The sequence below is a fragment of the Synchiropus splendidus genome, chromosome 16 (genome assembly GCF_027744825.2).
Source record: "Synchiropus splendidus isolate RoL2022-P1 chromosome 16, RoL_Sspl_1.0, whole genome shotgun sequence".
Lineage (NCBI taxonomy): Eukaryota > Metazoa > Chordata > Actinopteri > Syngnathiformes > Callionymidae > Synchiropus > Synchiropus splendidus.
In genome coordinates this window covers 12,372,178-12,393,919 of record NC_071349.1, presented here as the reverse complement: position 1 = coordinate 12,393,919, position 21,742 = coordinate 12,372,178, and the positions used below count along the sequence as shown (strand labels likewise).

Sequence of the window (21,742 nt, the reverse complement as noted above, 5' to 3'; positions counted from 1 at the left end):
GAAAAAGAAGTTGAGCAACAGACCTCCTCCCGCCTTCTGCAGATACAAACCTTGAAGGCCAGCTCCACCAGGTCATGGCGCTTGAGAGCGGCATGTGTGCAGGTCATGGCGATTATCTTGGCTTCCTTCACCAGCAGGTATTTAGAGCGGTCCAGTCCGCTGCGCAGCAGCTCAAACGCCCGGAACTCCTGGGACAAAGAGAGAGGAGATGAAGACGATGGTTTGACTTGAAAAATCTATCCACGTCAACTTCGGATCCCAGAGTTGGAGTGGCACAACATGCGAGAAGTGTATTATAGAGTTGTTTTCTGGAGGTCAGACTGTCAGCGTGATGGATGGGTGTGGAGTGAGGTGATGGATAATGTAGTTATTCTCAGTGAGTTCCTACAGTGCAACCTACGTTTGGGCTATGTGAGAAATAACAGAGAAGAAACACAAAGAAAGAAAACCATGACATACAAAATGTTATTTTTACTATCAACCCAAACAATATTATAAAGTAAATATACAAATTATATATTTAAAAGTTATTATAATTATCAATTGCATTGGATTTCACTTGATTACATAGTTTAGACAGGACATTTGAATGAAATCTGAAAAGAAAATGGAGAACAAATAAAATATATAAATAAAATTCAATATAAAACAGAAATTTTCTAGAATAATAGCTTTTATAGAGGAAGACAATGAAATAAGAAGTTGTTTCAACACTCCTGTGGAGATGGCAAATGTCAATAAAACGAAAAACAAGTCATTAGGAGACACGGCAAATATATTGTCAAAATAATCTCAGGCTTTTCTTGCTCATTAAAAACACATTTGCATCTGGGCTGTACAGGAGGCGTCTGTCATGCAGAGATCTTCATTAACTAAAGCAGAAAGTTCACTCTTTAGAATGACAAACACCTGAATGGAACTTTCAAAGAATTGCTCTGAATCCACAAGGACGCTTCGCCAGATGATCGCCCTCTAGTGGACTTCACCCTCACCAAATACAGCGTTTGATGTCTTCAGTAGAAGACTGGAGAAGCAGGTCACTTTAGAGAGCCGACAGAGTGAATCTGTTTCACTCAATAGACGACAATGAACTACACAATCCAGACATTTAGACAACACTATGCCTGTGATGGTGGCTCCAGATGTGACTGGAAGCAGTGGGAGAAATCAATGTGGTCGCCTCTGGGGCGGTAAATATTTGATGGGCTGTTTATTTTTAGCGCAAATATCAAAACCGATCAGATTGTAAAATATTGACGAGCTCCATTTCCAGCTGCCGGCTGGATGGAAGGGCGAAACTGAGCCTCTTCAGGGGAACGACATGGAGAGACAGCAGAAAAAGAGACGGACCCGGAGAGACAGCCCCAGGAGTCGCCGTCCCTGCTGGACGCTTCTGCCAAAATACTGAGACGACAGCTCCAACATTTGAAAACACGGAACAGCAGAATCAGCAGACGGATGTTTTCTGGGCTGCAGCAGAGACAGTGAAGCCTCTTAATGGGCGTGGAGCTCTCACTGCAGCATGGGTGAGGCCGAGGGAGGAGGGAGGAGCTGCGGAGAATCACGGGCCGGCCGGATAAATCAAGGTCACCACACATGTTGGGATATTACCTCCAGCCAATAACTCCTTTATTGCTTTCTCAGAGACCTTCCTGAGGTTCCCATAAATCTTATCTCTATAGAGACGTCGCCGCTCTGCGAGGCAGCGGCGGCATCTGTTTATGAGAGGAAACAAATATGAAGTAACAAAGATCAGCGCACAGTTTGGGGAGGCTTCATCTTCGGACAGGAAAGGAGATAAGAAGGAGAGAATCATGAGATGAGGCGGAGTGAGTATCGCCTCGTGAGTCTGGGGCCGTTCCGTCACAAGCGGCGACAAACGGCTGCAGCTTTTCTTTCATGGACACATGGTCGGTTTCTCCTTCGTGTCGACAGTCGACCTTCCTTCTGCAGTGATCAATTTTCTACTTGACTGCGAGGTGTCTGTTTTTTCTCTGGTATAATGACTTAATTTCATTTTTTTTTAAGTAGACTCTTCTAGCAAACTTGTTTGAGACAGTGCATTTATTGCAGTGCAAACAAGCAACTGTGAGATCTCTAGACACCTGAGTCACCTCAACTGGCTTCTCAGGAAGAACCGCTGGTTCTACTATGAGTCACTACTGGATGACTAAGCTTCTATCTACAAGAAAGACTGCCACAGATGAGCATAGAAATCCACTAACAGAGAGCTTTGTCTTTTGGCTCAGCCCTTTTTTAATTGGTTGACTTTTCTGATTCCAGTATCCTGCTTGGGACCAGCCTCCTCCTCTGTCCCCAGGTGCTCCTCATCTCCCTCCTCTCCAGCAGTTTTCAACTATCCACCACGCATATCTGAACCAGGCTTCTTTAATTCAAGTGTCACCGCAAAGTCCAAAGAACTAGACCTGCCTCACGTAAAGGAAAAATATGTTCGACTTCCTGTTGTGTTTTCAAAGACGCAAAACAGATAGTTTCCGTCATGAGCGACGAAAGCGGAACCAAGCCAACGAGAGCAGAAAAAAGCCCAGCAGCCAGCTCAGCTACATTTTCGATGAGAGTCGCTGTGATGAATTAATAATGACTCATTAAGTTGTGATTTGGGGCTCAGTCAGCTGGTGCGGTCTTGAAGAGTGTAGCTCAGAGGCACGAGGGCAGAATGCTGCCGAGCGGCAAGTCGCATTTGAGTTTGGTTTCATTAAAGACAGCACCCGCTCACCTCCAGCTGGGTGAAGATCTTCCTGATGTGGCGGTAGCAGCCCTCGGCGATGTCCATGTCCTCCTCGTAAGACCGGCCCTTGAACACGGGCTGGGGGGCGTTGGAAAAGTACTTGTGGAAGGGGAAGTGTGATGCCACTGTGCCCGCCTCCGCGGTTTGGCCCTGCTTGGGTTTGACCTTGCTCTGGAATTCTTCCCAGCGCGAGATCACCTGGAGAAGGGAGAGAGAGAAGAGGAGCTCAGTGCTGCACAACTTTGTCTCCTGTTTCGGTAACAGAAACTCTGATCGCTCTGAACTTGTTCACAAGCTCTTCCAAAAAATGTCTGTGATGTGTTCCACCTCGAGCACAAACACAGAGCGCTAGCGTGGCAGCAGACAAACTCCTGCTGTGGACTTAATAAAGCGGCTCAGACCAGAACTGCGCTGCCGCCTCTCAGGTCCTTAAACATCCGTTTATAGAAGCAGAAGCGCTTGCTGGAGGATGGAGACTAATTCTGCGCGACCCATCCGTCTGAACGGAACATTAACCATCCCTCATGATCCCCTTAAATGGAACATGTGTGCCTGAAAGCTGCTGCTGTATCTTCAGCGACTCACCTGGTACAGGTTGAAGTGTCCGGCCGTCTCGCATGTGTAGGAGACATCTCCGGGGACATCCAGGCTCTCCTGCAACCGGCCCACCTCCTGCAGCAGCTCCAGTCGACGGGCAAGAACATAATTGACACGTCCATATCTGGAGACACAAGCGACAGCCCTGAGTCAGTTCGATCTGGACGTGTGTGGAGGACGCTTTAGTGTAAAAATAAACCAAATAAATAAGCTTAAATGTCACCAGAGGAGGAAAAAAACCCCATTTATTTGTCACTTAAACCGGACATGCCTTTTACTGGCTGTTTCCAAACTTTGTGACAAGGCGTTCAAGCAAGTATAGCTGATGTGGAATAAGAATCCCAGTGTCACAGCAACCAACTTCCTAAAAACCTGAGCGGAGCCGACGAGGTTCGAGGAGCTCAACAAGCTCCTCGTCAACAGGGCAGGAAGTGGGGAGTGTAATTGCAGGGTCTATTTTTAGCCTGAAAGATCTCCACTCAGCAGACGACTCAAAGACGATCTGGGCCTAATTAGCAGAGAGACAATTAGACAAAGAAGGCGTGCGACCTCTGGAGCAGGAGAGTCGAGCGGCGTGTGTGTGTGTGTGAACGGAGCGGGGAGAGAAGAGGCGGGATTTGTTGTGATGTGCAGAAATGTGAAGAAAGCGACATCACAGGCTCCATTAATGCAGCCTTCACCTTCTATTTGGGATCTGGTTGGGGATGTTGATTAAAACTGGAGGGAGTCGCGTGAGGCCCGGTGGTGTTGGGGAACACGCGGCCGTGCACCGACGCTCACGCGCGTGAGGAGGAAACATTAAATCCCAAGCTCGCTCTCTCACGTCTGACTTGCTGCATAATTCAATGTTATAACAAACAGCTTCCACGACTCTTCACACTCGGAGACGCTGCGCAGCCCCTCCTCCCCCACCCCGCCCCTCTTGTGGAAGTGTGGCGAAAGCTATAGGGTGCAATTTGCTCGCTGCCACAGATGGATAAGGTGGTAATTAACAATGTCGGCTGTACAGATACTTTAAATCGGAGCAGCGGGAGCACAAGTCATTAAAATTCAGTGATGAAGCCTTTTTGAATTCAGGAACTCGGCGTTGGCTCGCGGAGTGAAAGAAAAGATGGGGGGGGGGGGGTGAAGGATTTGGGGATCACGGTGCTCCCTCCGGTGATTCTAAGCAGGCACTAAATATGGTTCACTTCAAAATCAGATGAGTCAGCAAAACATCGTGGAAATTTGGAATGGTTAGTATGGAGGAAAGGCAAGGAAACTCAGCCCTGTATCACTGTACATGAGATATTTAAAGCACTATAGATACAGAGCAAATTACTGGCAGCCATTTTGAAACAAAATTGTTTTACATTTTATGCATTGTACTCAAAGCAATATTACAAAAACACAATTAAAAACTACTCTTCATTTTGGGTGTCCTCCTTTACCCGCCTTAAATTTACATTACATTTTGACCTTTAACTTCACAGTAAATCAGCGTAGGCAGGTCTCTGCTGTTTCAGCACTCTTGCCATCGGCCTGCACCAATGTCTCCGTTTCCCTGTTTCGTTGTGCTAATACAGCACGACGCTGAAGCTGCATTGGCTTCCCAGTTGTGCTTGGAAAATCCCGGTTACACCCAGCCTGGTGACGACACTCGACTTCAGGATTTCCTCAACACTCTTAAGTATGCAATTCAAGGTGGCTTCTCTGAACGCTAATGTTAAGTTTTGCATCAAAGAAAATGTAAATGTGTCCAAGTGTAAGTGCAAATGAGATCCCAATTCAGTGGTAAGACAGGAGAAGCCATCTTTTTGGTTACAGTGCTACACATAAGCCTGCCATTTGTGCTCAAAACACAAAGGAGGGAGGGGGGAAACCTGGAGAGAACTTGCTGGTCATTTGGGATTTTATATAAAAATGTCTATTATTAAAGAAATATATGAATGTTTCATGTAAATGTTTTAAAAGAGCGAGCGACGTATTCGTTTCAGGCATTTGACCAGAGGAGGAGTCTCAAAGGAATCCGCCCACCAGACATGGAGAATCAATGTCGGCCCGAATCAAACATGAGCGTTTAATTCTTCAGATGAATAATTCACCAGAGTTGGTAACCAAGGCAGTCGGGCAACGTCCAAACTACTGCTATAATGTTCCATAGCCATGCTTGCAAAAACTCGCTGGCTAAGCGTGGTCACCGATATCAGAGAGCTTTCTGCCCCAGAAAGAGAAATCCACCGTCATTTATTCATGTAATTGTTTATTAATTCCTGTGGATTATTCCGGCTCCCTGGTGCTGATGCATTATTCATGACATGGAACGGTTGAGTCCCGGCGGCGGGAAATGACAACAATAATGTTGCTATGCTCTTCCTCACACCCTGACACAACGACCGCACCGTCATCATCAGAAGAATGGCCCTTCCTCAGCATTAATCAGATTTAGGGACTGATAGCACTGCATAGCCCATGTGACCTCTCTAACCTCTGACCCCTGAATCTGTGGTCATTATTTTGGACAAGGAATTAGATTTTTGTATTTGCTGCTGACTGACATTTAACATTGCACTTACTTGTATGTGTGCGTGCGGTTTACACAAAACAACCCAGCGTACATGTTCAAAATGATCCTGGCGTTTAAATTCTGTGAACGGCCTCAGAGCGGCGCGGAGGATCAATAGACTTAATCGAATTGTGAAAACTAAATACAAATACTGGGGCGAGTGTTGGAACGTTTATTGATTTCCACAGTGGACGTGGAATCTGTGTTTATGAAGTCAGCGAGCGCTTGTGCTGAAGACAAACACAGATATCTGATTACACAGTCCGAAGTGATGGATTAACCCCGTCACCGCCGCGAAAATGAGGAGCTGGTTGAGATTAGCGCTGAATCTGCAGCTGGTGTTGCATCGACACCTCATTGACGTGAGGGTCTGAGCAACACACCCGGTCCCGCTGGTGATCTGGCGATGCGTTCAAAAGCCGAGTGTGAGTCTATTGTCTATATTGTTTTACTAACAGGGAATGGCGAAAATTGAAAAAGACGTGTGACCCCTGAGGACTATTCTCCAGTCGTTCGAAGACTTTTTCCAACTTAATAATTGTTGCGGGCAAAGAAACAGATTCCACTTAAAATCCACTTGGTTAGACAGATGAACAAAAGGGGAAGGTAATCTGCTGAATGGATGCAGAACATGGAACTTATCCAAGCTACAGTTAGTGCAAGATAACCTGTCACAAGGCGCACAAAGCATCCAAACGCCAAACCAAATCTACCTGGCAACAGTCCAGTTATTGAAGATGATAACATCAGCACAGCATCATTCTGAAGACCATTCCCAACAGGACTTGAGAAATATTGCACTTTGTGTTGCTGTTAATGTGTAAATGTCTGACATCAAACATTCAATGTTGTTTGTGCGCATCCTCACCTGCTGAAGTCCTTCTCAGTCTCCAACTCTTCTTCACCGTGTCCCAGACGCAGCAAATGACGCTCATCGATGTCCAGAGCCATGATCTTTTCAAACAGCTGGTTCAGAGCCTGATGTGAGTATGAAAATTTTATGTCAGAATATTTTATATTTAAGAGTTTCCAAGAATTATTTAATACACGGGAACCATGATTTGTTTAGAACATGAAATATAGTGAACAAAACAACTTAAAATCTTGTTGAAAAAAAATCTAAATTAAAAATGCTAAATTAAATACCAATAAAAGCTTTATATTTTATTACATTTAGGACCAGATTTTTTATTTCGCTGACCACTCGGCCTGTGTTCAGAGCAGTTTTTCGGCAGAAGTCCTCTAACACTTTTACAGGACTTTGAGTCTGAACATGTTGAGGGAAGATAAGAAGATTTCGAACCACGAGGAGGTCTTGATGTTAAGTTGCAAGAACTAGTTCAAACATTTGGCTCTGGTTGTAGAAGTAGCTGGAAAGAAACATCGATTGAGGAATAATGAGAGTCATAAAAGTCCATTTTCACTCTCAAGTTTTAGGAGGATTAAAGACATTTTGATGACTTAATAGCGAGAGAAAAGACGTGGGCACTGGAGAGATTTTAATTCTGCCCCCGGCTTTGAAAACCATCAGCTGATTAACATGCCGATCTGAACCTCTTCATCGGTAGTTAAGGGAAAGTTTGGTGAACTCTGTGTGTGTGTGACCTGATTGGAGTGCGTGACGATCAGCGTCCTCTGCTCGGGAAAGTTGTGGTAGAGATTGGAAATGATTTGAACAGCAACATCTGTCTTTCCAGTTCCAGGTGGTCCAACAACCTGGACGAGGGATGAGAGGAGAAGAGTTTTGAGTTTTCGGGGGGGAAACACACAATTGCTTCAGAGGGAGTTGAGCGCTTCTGACAGCTTGCATGGACTGGACTGGGATGAACCCCGCGGTGATGCACGATGCTTGTTACCATGAAAATCAGTCTAGTTAGTGAGCCGCTGTAATTCACTGCATCACTATTCATGAAGCGGCGGTTTGGGCGATCTCAGGTGACTCGTTTGGGCTGAAAATAGTCACCAGAATTCCACTTGTTGTGTGACATGAAAGAACCAGGAGGAATGGGAGGGTGTCGTTTCATGTGGCGCTGTGATAAAAAGGGCTGCAGGGGAGGGATGAGAAGGGGGGGTCACAAGTTTCTCGGTGAGCTGATACCACCGACACCGACCAACAAACAAAAACAGCAACGGGTGAAATGAGCCACATGTGGATCACTACTTGCCAACTCTTGTGGTACTTAAGAGGAGACTACTAAAAAATGGGTGACTACAAAGACAGGAAGCGAAAGAACATCCTGCTGGGGAGCGTCTTTGGGATGCACTTTTAAAGAGGACAGACTTCTGAGGACAGGAGAAAAAAAAGAGGACCCAAGTTTCCTCATTTATTTTCTGTGTGTCACTGTCTTCCAGGAGTCTCTGCTTAGTCCCACTAACTTGAGCTGAACTCACCATGGTAAGGCCCGGCTGCATTCCGGCCCGGATGGCCTCAATCTGGGTGGGTGTGAATTGAATGGTGTTCCTGTGAGGAGACATGGGACATGATTTGGAGTCAGAGACAGACGCTACAATGCAGAGCCCATTTGTTCAGTAACATTTTATGGAAGGAAGGACAAGTGCAGTTCAAGAGTCCGGAGAGCAACGAAAAAGGCCGAACACCTTCTAAAACTTGGCTCACCTTTTGGGCTGGCTGTAGGGGTAGGGCCCACGATTCGGGGTGACATAAGGCTCCACGATTAAAGTCTTGTCCTCCTCCTTTTGATCCTCCACTTCTTCATCTGCTTTTCTCTTCTTCCCCTTATCAGTGTTATTTTTAACGGGAAACTTGATCCTGGAAGAGAGCAGATGGTTGCATTCAGAAACGTTTCAAACAGAAAGACATCTCAAGGATTGAGTGAAAGATCTTCACCTGAATGGTGGGACCTGCAGTTCCGTCTTCTCCTCAGCCACTTTAACTGTGTGGCCAGGAAAGCAGGAGCGCAGATGTTCCAGAGACAGAAAGGTGTCGTTGAAGTCCAGCGTGGGAATCTGATTGGGCATCTTAGAGTAGTGGGCGCTGCCTGGATCCCCATAGCCCAGGATGATGTCATGGAGCCAGTCGGGCACCACGCACTCCGTGTTCATCAGGTGCCTGATGGTCTCCAGAACGGCCTGCAACAGGACAGTTATCGATCAGAGCGGAAGAAAACATCAAATCTCAAGTCCGACATCAGCGCTAAGAAAGGTGCTGCGATGTGAAATGTTCTGTCAGTTACATTTTAATGAGCTGCACGCTATCTGACAGTGGATCAAACAGCGTGAAGGAAATGTGTTGCTGTCAAACTTCAAAGATGCCGGCGAATGTTTCTTGAACACCCGTTAGTTCCTCTGTGCCTCCGCAACATAAAAAACACTTCAACTAAACATCTGTCAGCGAACGTCATGTGCTGAAGAGCTGGGCTGGTGTGAGGGGAGATAATGAAGAGGAACAGCAGCTGAATAATGGAAGACGACAAAAGTTTCCATTTGCAGGCCTGCAAGATCTTCTGATCTACAGCAGGAAATAACTTGTTTGCATTTAGAAAATCTTCACCTCCCAGCAGCATGCACTTCACCTTTACTGGTTTAAAAATGGAGGTGGAGGCAACATTGAGCAAGTTGAATCATAAGGATCCCATTCACTTCTCATTGTGGTTTTTAGCGGAGATAAGATTGGACCTCCTCTCTTCAGACGAAGCACATTAACATCAGGCAGGAAACGTTTCTCACAGGGGATCAATTAAAGGGCCTTGAGTAGAAGGTGATCTCAGACTTGCCCCGGCCCCAACCCTGCAGCGACAACTCCCTCGAGAGAGCAATACGCGCGATAGATCACTCAGGGGGAGGTGTGGGCGACGCAGGTGCTCAAGGTCCAGCGATAAAGCGTTGGCTTTACAGGAAGGACTGATCTCATCGACGACAATCCCAACCTTGAAGTTGTTCTCCTTGGGCTTGCGTCTCATGAGGATGCTGAACGTCTCGTATGGGTCCTCTGTGCCCGACTGGATGCTACTGGTCATGTCCTGCTGGTACTGGTTCGGGTCGAGCCACACACGGAATGTCCTAGTGTCGCCTTGTAGCTTGGGTCTGGGTTCAGGGCCTGCAAAACAGGATGGGGAGGGAGTGGAGGCATGTGAAGATGAACGCAGTCAGTGAAAAGTGAAAGTGAACCATACTGATTAATATTACTTTTTAACTGGATTTGGAGCGCTGTTATTTGTATAGCATCTGAGAGTTTGGAAAGTTTTCTCAACAAACTGAGGTCTCTGAAGTAAGTGAGTTCCAGTGTCACCTGGAAAAATTTATTTCTCGGTCCACGTGAGAACTGAATTAAGAGACACCGAAAGATTTGTGCTGCACTCTTCAGTATGCTGAGTCATGTTTTACTAGAGAATAAAAGTTCCCTGATATATTGGGAAAATTGGAGTCATAAATATTCAGTGCTACAACAAATATTCAAATCTGGTACAAGCTGAACCTCGTCTCCCTTTTATTGACGCTCAATGCCAAGTCTAACTGCTCACTCAGCTGTTCTGACTCACAAAAGCCGCCGCGTCGAAGGGAAAACTTCCACTCAGGCTGGTTTTAGCAGAGGGATTTGACGGTCCCCTCAATGTGCAGCCCATGTTTGTGTGTGTGAGCAGACAGACATGTAAGGTCAACAGGATTGAGTGTCACTCTCTCGCCCCACTGAGCCATCAAAGGACCTAGGAACATTGTCTGGAAGCTGCACTGGCTGCTCCTCACTGTTTCCCTGGGAATAATCCAAAATCTCAGGGCCTGTCAGTCATGCAGTAATCCCCGTTCCCGTGGAGGAACTCCAGAGCGGGATGACACATGAGAGCAGAGGTGAGAGGATTTTATTTCATCAGGCTGAAAACAAAAGGCTCCCAGTCTTCGTGGACGCAGAGGAGATGGTAGCGAATCGATTCACAAAGGTCAATGATCTTGTTTCTAAATGTCGACTCGCTTATAAGTAAAACTTCACATACAGAGACTCACTTGTTCATGTATCTGTCCATACGGAGAGTTTTGGCTCCCAAACGCCCAAAAAAAACTATGGGTGTATTTAACTTTCGTATGCCCGCAGACTTCTGCTCTCACTCGTCAGCGTCAAAGTCAAGACTCTACTCCAGACCTCCAGCTGTGTTTGGGAACGAAGGTGTTGCTTATTCTGTCCAAATTTAGCGCACCAGGAGTGTCAGGTAACCGAAGGGGGGAGGTGTTGTTCTCGAGGACCTCAGGTTAATGACATGTTAATGTGAGCAGGTCAGGTCCAACTGAGGCCGTCACCATGACAACCATGCTGTGACCCCGTGCAGAGGATCAGAAGTGAAGTCTTGTGGGAGGACAGATGAAACGTGACTGCTGTGTGTGAGTGTACCTTCTTCAATGACACGTCCCTTCTCATCCAGCATCCCTTGCACCTCGCAGCCCCTCACGTACACCAAGCCCGTCTGGTCCACGAAGGACTGGCGGCGGTCGAAGCGCGTGCCGTACACCAGCGTGGGCCTCACCGTGATCAGGAAGCAGACGTCGTGCTTCCTCAGCCCTGCGGGATCAAGAGGGGAGCCGGGGTTAGAGGGACACAATTAAAGGCGGAAAGGAAAGATTGGTTCCAGACGAGGACGAAAATAGAGAGGTTACGGGAGGTGACTGGTGGAACAGATTAGTCGCACGGTGGATAAAAGTGCGGCGTCAGCACAGGCCTGATCTTTAAAACATGAAGCTTTAATTATACGACCGGGATCGGAGCACGCCGTTACTCGTCTGTGCCACTGAATAACGAGGAAATTTACAGTGAAACCTTTCAAAAGGAGCAGAGAGGGCCAAAAACACAGCAATGTTGAACTCATACATTAATTTGAGGAACAGCAGGCTTCAAAAGCTCATATGGATTCTGTCAATTACTGCACACCATTAATAGAGACATATTCCTCCTGTCACCACCAGCTACTGCAACAACAAAAGCAGATTTCCGCATCAAAGTCGGACTTGAGTTCTGGTGTGAAATTGGATGCATGGATGACTCAGATTAGACTTGCTGCTCTCTACCTTCCCACTCATTCTTGATGTGGTCCTGAACGCTGAGGTTGACGCTGACGTCCGCTCGGACTCGGGCAGGCCAGCTCTCTCCGATGTTTGGTTTGGCCACCTCCACGATGGAAAAGGAAGTGATGGCCTGAGCCATCCTGGCCCAGCCACCGAAGACCACCCCGCCATACTCCGACTGCCTGCGAGCGGGAACGACAAGTTAGACGTTCGCAGCGGGGGACCCGGCCAGATGTAGGGCAGCGCTCGGCGCGCCTGTTTACTTATTTACTTTGAAAACAACAAGCGACTCGCCAAATCTCTTGACATAATGGGAACACTGTTGGAGCTCCAAATTTGGTTCACCAAATGTTAGAGCCTTTGAATTAATAACTGCAACAGAGGCTTTCCAGAAGTGACAAACACTTACCAGGGCTTCATGCGATACACCACATCCTCGATGTCCTGTCGGATCTCGTACGTGGATTCGAGACGGAAGAGGTTGAAGTTCCTCAGCAGGTAGTCGTGTAGAGTCAGGAATTGGAGATTCAGCTTCGGTAACGCCAAGCAGCCTGGAGAATGAGTTGCTTTCAGGTGGTGTTATTTTAAAATCTATTTACAAACGCGCGCCAGAGCTATTTGGAAATTGTTGCAGTGCAGACCGAGACTGCCTTGTCTCCTGTTTGGTCCAGATACTTAGAGACCAAACCCAGATGTACGACCCTAAACAAGTGTATTTGCTCTCAAAGTCTGGCACATCAGAGGAGGTTTTCTTCTTGTCTTATAAGAAAGTTAAACAGCTGTTAGCATCTAAAGTTAAACTGTCTGCAGTTAGCATTCGCAACTGACTCCATAATGAGAGTCATTTGCAAACATAACAACAAGAGTCACAAACAACAAAATGCAAAATGACACTGCAACAAGCCTCTTTGAAGTTGGATGAGTTTTCGCGTGGTGCTACGTGTTTTAGAGTTGTTACAGAGAAGCGGAGCCCTACATTCATTCATCCAGGCTAAGAATAGGAGTCCTTGAACTGTTAGGTCAGCAGAGGAAGGACAGAGGGAGAGAGAGACCATTCCACAGGCTCACTGACACGCACCTTCACCGGAGTAGTACTCAGTCGGAACAATGTTTTCATCCCAGATTATCTTCTCTGTGGGGTAAAGGGGCATCTGATTCAGCTGCTCAATCTGGGAGATCCTGCGCTCATGACGGGAAACCTGTGAAGAGAAACACCTGGAATTCAGTCAGTGGTATACAGATTAAAGGGGCCCTATGATGTTTCCAAAAAGACCCCAAAAATCTCAAACAAAATCACAAATGTTGCAGACGCCACAAATGACTTGTCCTCAAAAGAAAAACATGCCATATAATATTGAAGCTAGCACTAGATAAGATCCCATGAAGTGCGCTTCAGAAGCTTCAGGATGTTAGGGGACATTAGTGCTGCTCCAACATCAGTTCCACTTCATAAATACTGCAGTGTTGCACTCTTCTATTAATGTCATAAGATTGGACATGCTGGTTGTCGGGGGCAACCTGGGGCACAAACAAATGAGCCGTCTAACATGGAACCAATCTAATCAGATAATTCGGAAACATCTCCTCTCCAGCACTCTGCAGAGGGGGCGGGAGCCAGCACGGGTCATTAGCAATAACTGGGGGGACAGACTGCAAACACCGATTTGATGAAGAGGGTAAGTGCGTCTGCGAGGGACCTGGGGGCCCGATGGTGCTGGGGTGGGGGAGATGCGGAAGCTCAATCAAACCACCTCAGGTCTTGAAGAGGTTCTTAAGAACATGAAAACATCTTTATCTCATCAACACTGTCGGTAATTTAACCTACGACTCTCAGACGCAGAAACCAAGTGGTAATGGGATTAGAGGAGAATTGGAGAGGGACGACAAGGAGCAGAGGGAGCGTGGGGATTGTGTGTGAGTTCAAGGTCAGGCGCTCTACAGGAGAACAAGCGCAGCAGCACAGAGCCAACAGTGTATCTGTTACTGCAACTTTGGCTTCAGATGATTGATGAAAGACAGTTAAAGCTAGAGAAGAGTCATGTCCTTCACATGACCCCTGAAGATAAAAACAGGCCATCGATTTGACCCTGACTCACTGACCTCCAACGTCCTTTCTATAACCCACGGTTGAATTTGAAATTTAAATCACCCAACAGAGACACAACTTTGTTATAGATATTTCCATGACTTTCTAGGCAACTTTATGCAGTTTAGTTCTTATTACCCACCCCTTCTCCCTAATCCCCTTTCTACTATTTCTACACCATTTACTGCATTGAGGTATACATTTACTAAAACTGAGCAAAGTTTTTGCCTTAGTTAGAACATTAATTTTTGTTTCGAGTCTGGGAAAAGATACTTGACAAGGGCTGGATCTCATTGTGAGAAAGATAGAGCACAGTATAAGCAGCAATGAGTGAGTGAACTTTGAAATTTAAGTTCATTACAGACACATTTTTCATAGCACTCATGCGTCACAGAATTTTGACCAATGAAATGAGACTCTTGCAACTTGCAAGATGTCAGGTGAGACTGGACTGGTAAAAGAACATGGCGGTGTAGAAGTGGCTGTTCGGAAGGCTTGAGTCAGTGAATGTTTTTTTTTTTTTTGTATTCAGCAAAGTCACCGTGGAAAAAAGTGGAGGAAAAATAGAGCGTCTGTAAGATGTTGTGCCTTTTGAACTCACATGGGTAGTGAGGTCACCACAGGAGGGTCGTCCAGGACAGCTAGGGAGCGCTACTGTGTGAGTCATGAGTGTTCAAACTGAATCCAATCATCAAAGCATACGGGGAAAAAAGTTTTACACCGAAATCTTCTCGCTACTTCAACAAAATCGTGTAACAAAAGGATCAGATTGTCCATTTAAACAACGCAAGAAGATCTTAGTTTCAATTGAGGACACAGGACACTTTCAAACATCAATAAATATTCTTCACCAACAGTCTGATTAACTGAGTGTGATTCAGCTCATGATGTTATTTTAAAGCTTCCTCATGTCTCACAGCAGCTGCGGGCTTGTTTGCCGACACCTTCTACATTCCACCGTGCTTTATATTCCAAAAGCCGGGTTCAGGGCTGCTGCCTGAGATTTAGTGAGCAGGGTATATGTTGACAGCACATGAAGCTGAACTTGATTTGTGTAACACGTCTGCCGCAAAATGCTCAACTCAAACGCCCCCGAAAAACATCCAGGTGGACGGCACTCACCAGCAGCTCTAGAAGAACCTCCTTCTCATAAGTGGTCTCTTGTCCTTCAGGCAGCTCCGGCAGGAGACAGAGATAGGAGGCCACCCGGTGGAGAGTGTTGGGACTGTGCAGGGAAGAAACCAAAACGTAAAAAAAAAAAGGAAGAAAAATCAAAGTTTTTATTTTTAGCATTTATATGAGAAATGGTGTTCACAGCTTGGAGAATTTAATCAGCTTATATGGGGCCATGTGTATCAGCAGGAGGGGGTTCTGGAAAGGTGCGAGCACAATAGGTGTGAAGATACACGGTCTGATTCTCCGTGCTTGTTAGCACTGCGGCACAAAGCGATTGCTCACTTTGCTCTGACACTGCACTCCTGCGCCGTCAGCATGTGTGTCGAGGGGCCGAGGTGCATCGATGCGACAGGATTATGAGGCAAAGCCCATCCCCATCCCTGGAAGCTGAGGCGTGGCTCTCTGCATACAGACGTGTTCTAATCAGGCTGACAGGCCGTGACACGGGCAGGAGCTGGTACGCGGCGAAGGACAGCGACGGTGCGGGTTTGTGACAGTCACACAAGGCGCCCAGAGACCTGAGCCGTGTACGTGCATGCGTCTTGATGCCACATTTAGGGTGACGGGGCGGAAATTCTGCCGGCTTTGCAGTTTTCGCCCGGGCAGAGGATGACCTGGCACAGGTCACAAACACTTGACGTGACACTGGCAGGTCATGATGGAAGCCGAGCTGCTGACACGGAGAACGTCCAAACAACTGCAGCCGCTTCAAGTTTATTTTATTGAGATAAGCACTTTTACTGGTCTCCTAGTGGATGTTTGCATCTGACATTAAATGACAACCTCCTGCTCATTCATGAGTCATGTTCAGAATTAGTGGTAAACTCTTCGGCTCCCCTTTGACAGTGAAAAAAAATTCACTTTAAAGTACTAAGTTGTTTATGCGGCACACAACAACAGCGAGAGGGAGCCAACAGTGACCACTAGAGTTGTAAATGCCTCTTGTGTTAAATACAAATTCAACATTTATACATGTCTCTCTTGTTATTTCATCTCCGAATATTTGTTTTATTTCCGTTCCTTATTACTTTTCAGGAGGAACGATGCATCATTTGTGAAGCTCCAGGGACGACGGTGTTTTGATGAGGAAGTGTGTAGGTGTGCAGCGAAGGCGGCTGCTCATTTACTGCTGATTATATTCGGCTCATTCTCCTGAAAATATTCATGAAGGAGGAGAGTGCTGAGGAAAGTTTCCTCCAGACTGAAGCCGGAACGTGTCGCTGTCTGTCCAAATCTTTAAAAACCCTTCCGTTTGTCAGCTGAAACTGAATGAGTAGTTTTGTGCTGACTCATGCGATCATCCCTTCAACTCAATTTAAAGTTGTTTTGGGTTTTAATGACATCTTATGTAACCGAGTGTGTGTGTATGTAATAATTCCTCCGTCTGTGTGTTTCGGGGACTTAGCGGATGGGCTTAGAGCGGCAGGTGAAAGGCAGCTTAGCCGGCGGGCTGCGTCTTTGGAATATAGCGGAATTAGCTCCACTTGTTTGGATGGGTGGGGGGAAAAAACAGGTTAAAACTGATCGGCATTTTTGGGTGTTACCCACAGGACGGTGTGCTCAGGGTGACTGTGGTGGAGGGGGACAATGGATTTCTGGTAGCCGGGCCCGGGTCTCTACCTGATTCAGCTTGGCTCGGCTCAGAACTCGCCGTCTGACTCTAAGAAACTTAGTGTCGGCGCTTTAGCGCTTATAATCCGGCGAGCGGAGAAGACGGATAATGACAGGCGAGCGAAGTCTGATTAATGCTCGCAAATAAATTCGTGAACACGCTACAAACAAATAACCCGCCACTCAGGCGCAGCGGGTGTGAGTCAAACTTCTGCTTCAAGAGAGACAAATTTTCAAAGATCGCCAATTCATTCACTAATCTGTAAAAATAAAAATAATGAATGAGAGACTCTTAATCTTAGTGAATGAGTTATTCAAATCATAGAACTTCTTTACATTTAAATGCTTAAATTTATGATAGAAAAACAAACTTGTCATATATATACTTATATACATATATACATACATATATACTTATATCTTATATACATATATATAATAAATATAGATGTAAAATAGCAATAAATATAAATATAAAATAGCAATAATCAAAACATTTTTTTAACTCAATAAAACCCTTTTTCCTCCAGATGTATCGTTTCCTTTTACAATTCACATTCACATACATTCCTGTAGCATGAGTAGCTAAAGTGGAACCTCGAACTTCAGCGCGGCTCGACTCAGCGCAGCCACTTGGCTGATGTGATCCGACAAACACAGCTGTTCTTCACTTCGCCGTCACGCAGCTACAAATCGATTAAGTTAATGAGGCGTGACGTTCTGACTCCACCAGCTGCCCGTTCAAACAAGTTAACAGCGAAGATGACTGCAGCGCTAAGGTGGAATGGAGCTAGAAGATCTGGCTCACTAGGCTCCAAAGATCGGTGGGGTTTTACCTGAGATGACCGAAGTGCTTCTTCAGAGAGTCGCGGGTGTCGACCGCTGCCACGTTAGCCAGAGCAAAGTCCTGCAGCTCTGGGAAGTGAGCGAAAGTGGCTCTCTGTGGATGTTCAAACGTCTTAAATAATCACCTGAGACCACAAATGACAGTACAAGATGTCCACCGTCGCTACCTGCAGAGAGGTGATCTTGTCATAGTGCAGCGTGGTCATCTCCTTCTCAGTCAGAGCGTTCCCAGTCTGGTCGTTGATCTCAAACCCAGTGTAGAACTTCAGCATGTCCAGGAGCTTGGGGAAGAGAACACAGATGGTCATGTGAGCTGTTCAGATGGTTGTCCACAGGTGAGTGTCAGATACCTGACAGAAGAGGTGACCCTCCTTCTCTCGTCTGGTCAGACTGGACAAGTGGCAGCTGACCACCAGGTGAGAGTCGTCCAGGACGGTGTTGAACCATCGTCTGGTGGGCAGCAGGGCCTGGAACATACCGCATGTTAATGAACTCAGAACTGTGAAGCACCAGCTGGATAAATGTTCTGTGACAACCAGGTGTAGGCTCTTGGAAAATGAAGACTGCTATAGAGGTTCATATATTTGGTGAGATGAAGAGGAAACAATTTGGATTGATATATTACCATTATAAAATATTATAAAAATAAACATTTTTAACCAGAAAAACAAAATATATTTTGTAATTAGAATGGAAATTAATTTGAAGTTTCAAGAAAGTGTAATGCAGACACAAAAGTGAGGCAAAAATTATAACTGGAACTAAAGAATTTATCAAGATTGCAAAAATACATCTAGACCATTGATGAAATAAAAAACAAATTAAGGAATAAAACAAGCATCAAGAATCATCAATCTAAATTCAACCATTTGAAAGGAAATGTATTAACTGTTGAAATGAACTATGAACCTTACCTTACTACAAGACAAACTGTGCATCAACATAAATAACAAACACATTTGAGTGAATGGAATTCAAGACTTGCATCAGGGGATTCAGCCTGCATATTTCCCCTCTTGAGCATTCAGTAAATCTGAACAGACATTTTTGTTTTAGTCTGACGCGTTCCCTCGACGTCAACATTAGAAAGCTCATGCAGAATCTGATTCTCAGGCTCGATGACTCATCACCAGCTCTGAGTCAAACGGAGTCTAATTTCCCTGTGAATTCATTTCCCCCAGCCGCAGAGAGGAAGTGTGGATTTCAGGAAACAGGAGGAAGGTAAGAAGATCGCGCTGAAGGACGGAGGAAGTCTCCGTTAACGGAGGACGGGGACGCAGGTTCTGACCATTACTACAAACACGGAGAGCAGTGACCTGTCAGCAGATGAAATCCATCCAGCATCCGCTGTGATCAAGATGTTACACACCGCTGCCTCTTCAACTTACGTTTTAGCTATTCAAAATCACAAGGATTTGTGACCAAGGGAATAACTTGGATAACACTTAGATGAAAATGAACGGTGTCAAACTCAGGCCAGGGGTCAAATCTGGCCCACAAAGTCGTTTTATGTGACCTGCAAGAGCTTTGCCACACAACTGTACTGAAAACAAGATGGCAGCCAAGTCTATGTTGTAAATACTGCAGCGCTAAAGCTTTACAGTTAGACGCACTGCTGGTCGTTTGAATTAATCTGGAGACTTCCTAAAAGCAAAACTGAAAAGTCTGTGGTGAACCACAACAATGCTAAAATGCCTTTTCATTAAATATTTTAAAATTCACAGGTTTGTGTAGAAGTAGTGTGTCAAGCTAAACCAATGGGGCTCCCTCCCACGGATAAGGACACTGCTGTGGGAGCCCACCCAATAGCTCTCCACCACTTTACATGATGTGCGGAACCTCTGGAGGAAACAGAAGGTAGATAGATGGCGAACTGAAAGTGCGAGACCAGATTCACACTGTTGAGACTCTCACCTCCAGATCGATCATGAGCTCGACGAATCTCTCGCAGTAGTGGACCTGCTCCATGGAGACGGGCCCTGCGGATTCACAGGAATGTTGAGGGACGAGCACATGGAGGCTTCATCAGCAAACACAAGAACACATGGCGTGCTGATGAGGACTTCCTGTGAGATTCTGTGTGGCCAGCATTATGTTTGTGTACTGCTGGACTGGTGCGCCTCCTGCTGGGCTACAGATTGAAATTCGCCTTGTCAGCCTGGAACCCCACAGAAACACACAAGGTCTGTTTTTAGAGCTCAGGTCGGGGGGTGGGGTGTCGTGTCGGTCCGGATTACAGTGAGAGTATGCCATGCCCGTGGGCCAACAGTGGCTGAGCTCAGCATCTGTCTGGAGCTGTGCGACCCACCGAACAGGGGCTGAGACTCCAGTGATAAAGAAAAGGAGGAGATCCGTTTCTGCATTTCGGAGAATCTCCACCCATCACATTCATTCCTTCATTCTTTAAGCATTTATATAAAGTTAAGCATTCCAGCCTATTAAAATTTGGACATCAATAATCTCTCTTTTATTGCATCGCTGGTACTTGAAAAAAGACTTTGTCTGATACATTAATGGAAACATTCAACTGTCTGCATATTCACACATCAATCATTCATCCTTCAAGCATGTATCTAATCCTCCATTACATTTTAATTCATGCATTCATTGTATTAAACCACCAGTCAGTCAGTCAGTTCCTGCTGCATCATTGCAATCCTTCTATTTATTCATGCTTCTGTTTACACTACAAAGCTGTGCGCTCGCACGCGCGTCTGATTTGTTTACCTGCTGGTGGAATGGAGTCGAGGATGCTGTGGAACTTTTTAATGAGAGCAGAGAGGAAGGTGCGCTCCTTCTTGGCCCTGCAGGCGGGAGCAAACAAACAGAAACAGAACGAGTCAGAGATCTTGCAGCAATAGAGAGATCATCCATCCAATTTGTATCGACCCGCAACACCAGAAACTATATTTCATTACTGTTCTGCGGCTGCGGCATCCATCTTATCAAACTTCTTCTTGATTAGATTCCAGAACTTCTGCAGCTTAGGGACTTTCTTCAGCTCATGATGGAGTCTAGACTGGAGCGGAGGGAGAGGAAGGTCAATGGGGGTGATGCGGAAAGTCGATGAGGAGGAAGAGTTGAGGACTTACTGGCAGGAGACACATCCACATGGGCAGGGAGATCAGCTGCTGGACCTGCTCTCGGATCAGGTCCACCTCCTGCACCAGCACAGACATTAGTTTGATACGCATGACTAATCTTAACACGACAAGCTTCAGATGCAGCCACTTCACCGGATACTATGTTTCACAGCGACCCTCTGCTACCACCTACTGGCCGTTACGGAGAATGCATTTGTATTGGCAATATTTACACATCCTACAACCTTCTCAGGATAAAATCTAAATTATGGATTATAAATCGCAGTTTTATTTCATAGTTTGGTTGGGGGTGCGACTTGTGTGTGAAATTATTAACACATTATTATATCATTTCACATCCACAGTCTGTGTTGATAATTTCAACATTGGCGGTAACTTATAAAATCTGAGAAGGGCTGAACAAAAACACCGAAAAGAAAATCTTATTCTGCAGATTACAAGCTGCAAGTAGTGAAGTATGCAGCCGAAACGGTAATCGAGCAGCAGAAAGGAAGTTTGGAGTTAGTGAGAAACTTGTAAAGGACTGGTGGAGGTTACTTTTACTGAAATGAAGAAAACAAAAAAGATCATTGTGAGCTAAAAGCTAGGTGGCCAAAGCTAGGATTCAGATTCAGAAAGGCTGGAATAATTGGAACTGGAATATGAAGCGCCGCATCTGCTACCTCTGGAGTTGGCAGAGTTGTTTAAAAGTGACGCAAGGATGAAGGTTTCATTGGATTTAGTGATTTGGAGTGACACTGATGGTTTGGTAAACTTGTTAGCGTTGTCTTTATGCGATAATTATCAGAATAACTATTTATAAGTTACGTTAACATACCAGGCATGTTCTCAGTTCGTTGTTTATGTTATGTTTAGCATACCATACACTTACTCAGCCTGTTGTTCTCTCTTCTATTTTCATTTTAAATTGCCTTTAAATTTGCCCCCAAAATGCAACTTTTACTCCAGTGCAACTTGTATATGTCTTTTCCTTCTTCATTATGTACTTTATGGCTTTTGTGGCTTATACTCCGGAGCGA

The 21,742-nt window shown here is 45.6% G+C and overlaps 1 protein-coding gene across 3 annotated transcripts in view; it reads right to left on the bottom strand.

Annotated features, from left to right (window-relative positions):
* aqr (aquarius intron-binding spliceosomal factor) overlaps positions 1 to 21,742 on the bottom strand; it is a 39,000-nt gene that overhangs the window by 15,426 nt on the left and 1,832 nt on the right. For all 3 annotated transcript variants that reach the window (XM_053845784.1, XM_053845786.1, XM_053845785.1), the window contains exons 7-27: positions 20,712 to 20,780; positions 20,538 to 20,638; positions 20,347 to 20,423; positions 19,534 to 19,598; positions 17,970 to 18,086; positions 17,787 to 17,900; positions 17,610 to 17,713; positions 15,109 to 15,211; positions 12,979 to 13,099; positions 12,310 to 12,451; positions 11,904 to 12,082; positions 11,233 to 11,400; positions 9,779 to 9,948; positions 8,740 to 8,981; positions 8,509 to 8,661; positions 8,283 to 8,352; positions 7,497 to 7,607; positions 6,760 to 6,869; positions 3,335 to 3,470; positions 2,738 to 2,947; positions 51 to 188 (exon numbers count right to left, since the gene is read on the bottom strand). In XM_053845784.1, coding sequence (XP_053701759.1) covers positions 51 to 188; positions 2,738 to 2,947; positions 3,335 to 3,470; positions 6,760 to 6,869; positions 7,497 to 7,607; positions 8,283 to 8,352; positions 8,509 to 8,661; positions 8,740 to 8,981; positions 9,779 to 9,948; positions 11,233 to 11,400; positions 11,904 to 12,082; positions 12,310 to 12,451; positions 12,979 to 13,099; positions 15,109 to 15,211; positions 17,610 to 17,713; positions 17,787 to 17,900; positions 17,970 to 18,086; positions 19,534 to 19,598; positions 20,347 to 20,423; positions 20,538 to 20,638; positions 20,712 to 20,780 — 2,700 coding nt within the window. The remainder of the gene's footprint in view (positions 1 to 50; positions 189 to 2,737; positions 2,948 to 3,334; positions 3,471 to 6,759; positions 6,870 to 7,496; positions 7,608 to 8,282; positions 8,353 to 8,508; positions 8,662 to 8,739; positions 8,982 to 9,778; positions 9,949 to 11,232; positions 11,401 to 11,903; positions 12,083 to 12,309; positions 12,452 to 12,978; positions 13,100 to 15,108; positions 15,212 to 17,609; positions 17,714 to 17,786; positions 17,901 to 17,969; positions 18,087 to 19,533; positions 19,599 to 20,346; positions 20,424 to 20,537; positions 20,639 to 20,711; positions 20,781 to 21,742) is intronic.